We start from the raw sequence: 8,524 nt of genomic DNA on the forward strand, positions 1-8,524 counted from the left end.
AAACCCAGAAGCAGAAACTCAACTCAGAAGCAGAAACTCAGCCCCCGCCCACCTTTACTAATGGGCCATTACTCTGGCCTAGGCCAGCCTATTTTACATAACAAAGATCTACTCCAGGTAAAGCTATAATAGGAATTGCCCAAAGCCCTTTCATTACATCATCATCCAGCAAGGCTCAACCAAGCCTGGGACTCAGGACAGCCTAAAGCAGGGATCCCCAACCTTTTCGACGCCGTGGCCCGGTTCCCGAGTCAGCTGGGCGCATGCGCCCGGTTCCGGCGCCAGCTGGGCGCCGCCATTTTTTGATGAAAAATCACTTCCGGTGACGTCACCGAAGTGATTTTTTCGCCAAAAATGGCGGCGCTTAGCGCCCGGTGAGCTTTTTCGGGCAGAAATGGCTTTCTACCCGGAAAAGCTCACCGAGCGCTGGCGCTCCATCTTTTTGATGAAAAATTGCTTTTTTACCAAAAAAGATGGCGGCGCCCAGCAACCAGCGGCCCGGTAAGGCTTGTTCCATGGCCCGGCACCGGTCCGCGGACCGGCGGTTGGGGACCCTGGCCTAAAGAGTTGCCCCTGCATGGCCCCATGGGAGTCTGACAACCAATCAGAATACAAGCTCAAATTCAAATCCCAACAGAGGGTATAAAACCCAGGCATTCTCAGCTTCTCAGCCCTTCTTTGGAGCTGCAAGCCATGTGGTCCTGTCCACCATTAAACCATCTTTCCAAGCAGTCGCCATGTTTCCAGTGTCTTTCTTCCCCATTTGGAACTGAACCCAGAAAGCTATTTCTTCCAACACATCAAAACCATTAAAAAGAGAAAGTTAGAATATTTTGGACACGGGAAGCGACACCCGGAAAAATATGGCACCCTTGACTTAATCCTCCAAGGAAAGATTTAAGGCAAAGGAGGTCCAGGTAGAAGCACATCAGGGCTTCCAAATCTAAGGGACAAAACTGAGCAGCACTTTTTCCTGCAGCTGTTGATAAAAATAGGATCGAGAACATCATCGCCAATGCCCGATGATGGATAGGGCACAAGAAGAAGAAAATAAAACAATAATACTAATCTACAGCACAGAGTGAAGGGCTTGTCTTGCCCTTCCCTGTCTGAGAACAACAATTTTAAAAGCAATCAATCTGCACATGTTAGAGTATAGACCGGTTGTGTTTTATGGCACAATATTAAAAACGGATCAATATACACTACAGGTAGGCCTCATTTACAACAGGTCGTTTAGCAACTGTTCCAAGTTGCAACGGCACTGAAAAAAAAGTGACTTAGGACAGTTTTTCATATTTATTACCATTGCAGCATCCCTGTGGTCACGTGATCAAAATTAGGAAGTTTGGCAACCGATTCATATTTGTGACGGTGTCGATGGGGAAAGCTAGATTTCACTTAACAACTGTGTTACTAACTTAACCACTGCAGTGATTCGCTTACCGACTATGGCAAGAAAGGCCGTAAAATGGGGCAAACCCCACTTAGTATAACTGTCTCACTTAGCAACAGAAATTCCGGGCTCAATCGTGGTCATAAGTCGAGGACTACCTGTAGTCGTCGACTTACAATTATGATCAGAATTCCCATTGCTAATCAAGGTGATTCTTAAGTGACTTACACCCAATGTTAAGATAACTTTTTGCCATTGGTTGTTAAACATATTATAGCAGTTGGTCAGTGTAAGACATGGTCGTTAAGCTAATTGAAAGCTGACTGGGAAGTTTGGAAGACCTGACCCCAGGACCCTACAACTGTCCAAAATTTTAATCACATGACTGTGGGGTTGCTTCAATGGTCATAAGTGCAAGGACCAGATGTCACTTTTTTAAAAAAATACAGTTGTAACTTCAAATGGTCACAAAACAAATGGTGGTAAGCCAAAAACTCCTGTAAACTCACTTGTTTGCACAAGTTATATTTTTTCAGCTTGCAGCAATCAAATGTGGTTAGACTGCACTACTTCAGGTCTCACCACTAGCCAGGATAGCAACATATCATCAGAGTTCAACATGGTGGTGACCTTACCATCAGTTTTCACTAAATTTATCTTTTTCAATGAAGCGCTATATGAATTGTTTAGCCTTGAAGCCCCTACCCCTCTCCAGGATATCCCTTGGCATTTATCCTTTAAGTGGTAATTCATTTACCTAATGTCTTTTATCACAATTATAATGTCTCCACTCCTGTAGAGATTAAGTTTCTGCTTTTGAACCAGAAAACCAAATGGGGGGAGGGGGAACCCCACAGGCTGTACATATGTTTGTCCTAGTCATGACTATTTGGGCATAAAACCTTCAAATTAATAGAGCCAACTTTTCAAATTTTGGAACTGATACCAATGCTAGATAGTAGTTAGAAAAATTGATTTAATAAATAAGGATATCCCAATATATTTATTATTCCATTGGTTTAATAAAATTCATAATGTATTACTACTTGTGTGCCATTTTGGGAGTAAACCCTCCTTAATAGATGCTGCTTCCTCAAAAGTTAACATCAAGAAAATTTAGTAAGGACTGTTATTTATAGTTAAAGATATATTCACGAGTTCAAGTCAACATATATAACTCCTCACAACTCTGTAAGGGGTGCAACAATCTTTAATAGATGTATTCCCAGCATTTCTCAAAGGTCAATAATGGAAGTAGGGACATCATTTTTATTAGCACAGCTGTAAAATTTCTTTCCAAAGAGAATAAAAAAAAAACCCACCCTAAAATACAATCTCCATTCCATTGCAATCTAAAGCAAAATACAAAATTCTGAGAATGTACATCATATTACCGTAAAGAAAAGCCACACAAGTTGCATTTCCTCTAAATATTCTAGAAAGACCCAGCAAGCTGTTAAGAGCCACACCACTGCCTTCTAAATTTAGATACGTATTTCTTAAAAAGGATTTTCATTTTAACTAGATGGCAAACCTGCTTCTCGCTACGGATAGAATTTTTGTCAAAGATCATTAAGAAAAAAACCGGAACAATGCAACCACACAGCTGCCATCCAGGGCCAGTCTGTAAAAGGAAGAGGAAGGCCATCTCCATATCACAGCCCCAACTGGGTTAAGCTGTCAATCTGGATCTCAAAAGGCCAAAACCCAGACAATACACACACGTACACAAAACGTTTCTAAATTGGGCATCTCCTCCATCTGAAAACAAAACAAAACAACACAAAATCCCACCAGGGTGGCTGTAAAGACTCTTGCAAAGAAAAGATGATTGATTACAGGACCCCTGGATTCCCTTGACAAGGGTGGGAGGGAGATGTCATCCCATTTTATGGCTGCAAAAGGAGACCCCTGGGGAGACACCCAGCTGCTGTTGAGTGGAGATGGGGAGGGGGGACAGGGGGAAGCCAAGACATAAAGGGGGGAGGCATGCTGAAAACCTCCCATTATCCTGCCCCAATTTAACTGCAGGGAGTTCATTTATTTAGATTTATCGGCTACCCAACTCCAGTTGACACAAGACGCTTTAACACATGCACCCCACACCCACATATACACCCCTACCCTATGGATCACTGAAGATCACCCCGCACAGGGCACCCCAAAACAAGGACTATCCTCTCCCACCCACCCAAATTTGTGGCTATCTAGGAAATTTAAAAAAAAACACTTTAAACTTTTTTCAAAGCAGACTTTGGGGGGGGGAAACTCACCCATCCCCCCCCCTTCCCAAGTAGGGGTCTTTGAATCCTCTCCTCAACAGCCCCCTCCCCAATATCCTAGCCCCCTCAATGGTGTCCATTTACTGGAGGGGGAGAGAGAAAGGCCAGCCAAGGCACCCCACTTCCTTTTTCTCCCCCTCCCCCCAAAATTAATAATATACATTTTATAAAAACACTTTTTCTCCCCCAGGAGCTGGACAGGAAGAAGAAAAGAAGGAAAGAAGGACGGAAAAGAGGGAGGGAGGAAGGAAGGAAAGGAGGGAGGGAGGAAAGCAAGAAAGAAGGAAGGAAAGGAGGGAGAAAGGAAGGAAAGGAGGAAGGGAGGAAGGAAAGGAGGGAGTGAGGACCGGGCCGGGCCGGGAAAGCAGTCCGGAGGGGGGGAAAGAGCCACAAACGGGCCGAGAAGAGCCTCGCCGGCGGCCCAACCGAGCTCCCCTCACGCCTTCCTCGGCCACGGGCGGAGGCTCTTCGGGCTGCCTTCCGCCCAAGGCCCGGCCAAGCTCGCGCGGTTGTTCCCCGCCGGCAAGGCCGCCGGAGCCTGAGGCGATTCCGCCGCCGGACGCGTCTCGGGCACTTACAACAAGAAGCTCATGATGGCGGCGGAGCAAGAGCGGCTGCCTCGGCGCGGCTCCCAATGGCAGGCGGCCGCGGCGGGCGAAAGAGGAGGAGGAAGAGGAGGAGGAGGGAAGGCGGGCGGGCCTCCGCCGTCCGGAGCCGCCTCTGCTGGCCGCGCCTCCCCTGGCAGGGCTGGGGCCCGCGAGCTCCCGCCCTAACCAGGCGGGCAAGGGTGGGCACGATGGGAGTTGTAGTCCGACGCGCCTAGAGGACGGAGATGGTTTGCCTGCCTTGCGGGCCGGTGGAGGGTCCTTTTTTATATTTGCTCTGATGTTTCGGCGCCTCTCGGGCCTTCCCGGCTGCAGGTGCTATTCAACAGGTGCCTGCTTGCCAACACCCCCTTCCCTCTCTCATTATCTATCTATCTATCTATCTATCTATCTATCTATCTATCTATCTATCTATCTATCTATCTATCTATCTATCTATCTATCTATCTATCTATCTATCTATCTATCTATCCAATATATCAATCTATCTTTTTCTACCATCTATCAACCTGTATCATCCATCATCCATCCCTCTATCTCTACCATCTACCTATCTACCTATTAGCTATCCATCCATCATTATCGTCTATGAACTTGTATCATCCATCTATCATCTATCTCTATCCTTCTCTCTCTACCATCTACCTATGTATCTACCTCTGTCTATTATCTGCCTCCTTTTTATCCATCCATCCATCCACCCATCCATCATCTATCTCCTGCCTTTATTTTTATAAATTTATTTTTTAAAATAAATGTGGTGAACGTACATGGTACTCCTTCCTGTTTCCCCCCCAACAACAACCCTGTGAGGTGGGCTGGGGAGAGAGAGAGAGAGAGAGAGAGAGAGAGCCAAAGTCATCCAGCCGGCTTTTAGACCATGCCTAAGATGGAACTAGAACTCACTGTCTCCTGGTGATCAGCCCAAAGTCACCCAGCTGACTTTCATGCCTAAGGTGCAACTAGAACTCATCAACTCCCACTTTCTAGCCTGGTGCCTTAACCATTAGACCAATTTTGCAACACCTAGAATTGCTTAGGTGGGTTGCTTGATTATTGTTGCCAGAGAGGTAGTTATTCCTTGAACTTCGTATTTAGGTTTTACTCTAGTCTATAAGCTGCCTGGAGTCATGAGTCAAGTTGCCACATAAATTTTCTTAATAAATAAAAACTAAATGTTATGACCTTCTGAGAGGTCATTGCTTTATGGTGCAATGTCACTATGTACTTGAGTACACATGGGTGATGCAAGTAGGTAAATTGTATGATGATTCCATATTTCATCATTTGCCACCCACTGTGTGGGTCCAACTCACCTCAGTGTTGTGGGGAAAATAGGAGGAAGTCATGTTGCATATGTTTCCTGCCTTTAATTATTTGTAAAAAATAATAAAGGTAGGATGCAAGTAAATAAAATAAAAAATCCCCACGGTCAGATGGTTTGTGTAATGCCTTCCAACCCATGGTTGGTTTGCTTCAGCTGTTCTTTGTGGGCTAATCCAAGTGAAGCACCTGGGGGATGCTTAGTTGTGGACAACCTCAGATGATGCACTCTTGCTACTGCTGAGAATCCAGAACCAATGGTCCAGTGCCTTTCCCCAGATTCATCTGCTACTTCTGAGGATGTACAAGAGCTTTTGGAAAGAAAATACTCATGATCAACAGGATATTCACTTTATGCAGGTCAGGTGGCAGTAGTGTCTCAGAGTCCCTACAGAGAGTGGTGAGGACAGCCGAGAAGATCATAGGAAGCTCGCTTGCTGTTATTCAGGATACTGCTTATAAGCGCTATGTGCTTACAGCTCGCAGCATTGTTAGAGATCCCACATCCGCTTCAGTCTCTGGGAGGAGGTTTCGAAGTATCTACCGTGTAGCAGGACTACCAGATTCTCTAACAGCTTTGTTCCCTATGCCATCCATCTGGTAAACTACAAAATTTGTTGCAAGTTTCTCGCCATGTACATGTATACATCCAGACTAGACTATGTTGTTTCTCTGTGTCATGTATGTGGGTATATGCATAATTTTGTATTATTTATTTTGTCATGTTAATGTAGTATATAAAATAGAATTCTTTATTGGCCAAATGCGATTGGACACACAAGGAATTTGTCTTGGTGTAAATGCTTTCAGTGTACATAAATGAAAAGATACATTCGTCAAGTCAAGAATCATCAGGTGAAAACACTCATAGGGTACAATAAGCAATCAAATCATATTAGAGGTAGAGACCCTTTGAGAGCTGTATGCAATGAAATTTTATTTTAATGCATGCTGATTAGTGTACATTGAAAGTGACAATAAAGCTATTCTAAGTCTTTCAACTTACAAATCTACAACAGATCCCTAACACTGATCAAAGCCAGTTCAACATTTCAATAGTCCTCTTGGCAGGTACTAAGAGAGAGAGAAGATGCGTTGGGACGTCTTCCACATCACCGATCTCTTTAAAGATCTTATGTAGAGAAGGCTAGAAATTCAAGACAATCTGTTCTCTCTTTGTACCCTAATAAGACAAGCCCCAGTCATGAGTTGAAGGAAGCATTCTGAAGTATTAAAAAAGGTAGTGAGATTCAAAAATCATGCAATACCCACATACAGGTAGTCCTTGACTTACAACCATCCATTTAGTGAGTTTGAAATTACAATGGCAATGAAAGTGACTCATGAGCATTTTTCACATGACCTTGCAGCCTCCTCGTGGTCACATGATCAAAATTTTGACTCTTGGAAACTGGCATGTATTTATGATGGTTGCATTGTCACAGGGTCATGCGATCATCTTTTGCAACCCCTTAACAAGCAAAGTCAATGGGGAAGCCAGATTAATTTAACAACCATGTTGCTAACTTAACTGCTGTGATTCACTTAACAACAGTGGCAAGAAAGATGATAAAATGGGGCAAAACTCACTTAACAGCTATCTCACCTAGCAATAGAAATGTTGGGCTCAGTTGTGGTCATAACTTGTATTTTATAGGCCTGATTCCCTAAACCATAAACCACAGCTAAACTCCAGGTCCATCTCCCTCAGTCTCTGCAACTAAGATGTAAAGACTTTAATTCAAAAGTGTGATTAGAGAATTGTAGGAGTCAAAATCTACACATCTTAAAAGTTGCCAAGTTGGAAAACATTTGACTTTGGATTTTTCTAGGGAAGGCTGCAGGGCTGGCCTGGGACTTTAAAAGCCCCCCTCCCATAAAAGTGCTCTGTATCCCACATGAACTGCGAACAACTAATATATAGATAGACCTCAACTTATGACTACTATCGATGACTCAAACTTTCTGTTGCTAAGTGAGACAGCTGCAAAGTGAGTTTTGCCTCCTGTTATGACCTTCCCTGTCACAATTGTTAAGCGAAATCCCTGCAATTGTTAAGCAAAACTGGCTTCCTCATTGACTTTTGCTTGTCAGGTTGCAAAAGGTGGTTCACATGACTCCTGGGGACACTGTAACCGTCCTAAAATATGAGCCAGTTGCCAAGGAAGTTCCTCCACCCCAGAAAAATAAAGTTATCTTCAAACGGGTTCAGGAGGGGAATAGAATATAAAATAGAAAATGCGGAATGGAATGGAATTAAGAGTAGAGTAGAATAGAATAGCAGGGCTGAAAGGGACCTTGGAGGTCTTCTAGTCCAACCCCCTGTTCAGCCAGGAAACCCTACATCACTTCAGAGTAATGGTTGTCTAATCTCTTCTTAAAAACCTCCAATGTTGGAGCACACAAAACTTCTGGAGGCAAGTTGTTCCACTGATCAATTGTTCCGACTGTCAGGAAATTTCACTTTAGTTCTAAGTTGCTTCTCTCCTTGGTTAGTTTCCACCCATTGCTTCTTGTGCTGCCCTCAGATGCTTTGGAGAATAGCTTGACCCCGTCGTCTTTGTGGCAGCCCCTCAGATATTGGAACATAACTAAAATAAACCAGAGCCCTCTCATAAAACTAGGGGGCACAAAGTCTGCAGACGCGGCAAGAAACGGATCGCGTCACTCTACGGTTCGCGCCCTAAAACAAACACATCGCCCCTTCCTTAGAAACGTGACAGCTTTTATGTCGGTGGGGAGACTGCAGTTTCCCGCGCAGGCGCACTTAACCAGCCACCCGAGCCCACGTGCCAGGGGTGGGCGGGGCTTCCGCTTCCCACCGTGCTTGCGCAGCCCGTTGTCCGCCCCTCCCCCCCGCCCCCCACTTCTCTTCCCTCCCCTCCCCTCCGGCGGAAGGCCCTGGCGCGTGCGCGTGC

The 8,524-nt window shown here is 44.8% G+C and overlaps 1 protein-coding gene across 1 annotated transcript in view; it reads right to left on the reverse strand.

The window, feature by feature from the left end:
• The window catches only part of MOB1B (MOB kinase activator 1B), a 43,725-nt gene extending 39,308 nt beyond the window's left edge, over positions 1-4,417 (reverse strand). The window contains exon 1 of the mRNA XM_026676487.2: positions 4,257-4,417. Coding sequence (XP_026532272.1) covers positions 4,257-4,270 — 14 coding nt within the window. The 5' untranslated portion in view covers positions 4,271-4,417. The remainder of the gene's footprint in view (positions 1-4,256) is intronic.
• Between the last annotated feature and the right edge of the window lie 4,107 nt (positions 4,418-8,524).

This window comes from Notechis scutatus, chromosome 4, assembly GCF_049901735.1.
Source record: "Notechis scutatus isolate UNSWTSFEM ecotype Mainland chromosome 4, rNotScu1.2, whole genome shotgun sequence".
Taxonomy (NCBI): Eukaryota; Metazoa; Chordata; class Lepidosauria; order Squamata; family Elapidae; genus Notechis; species Notechis scutatus.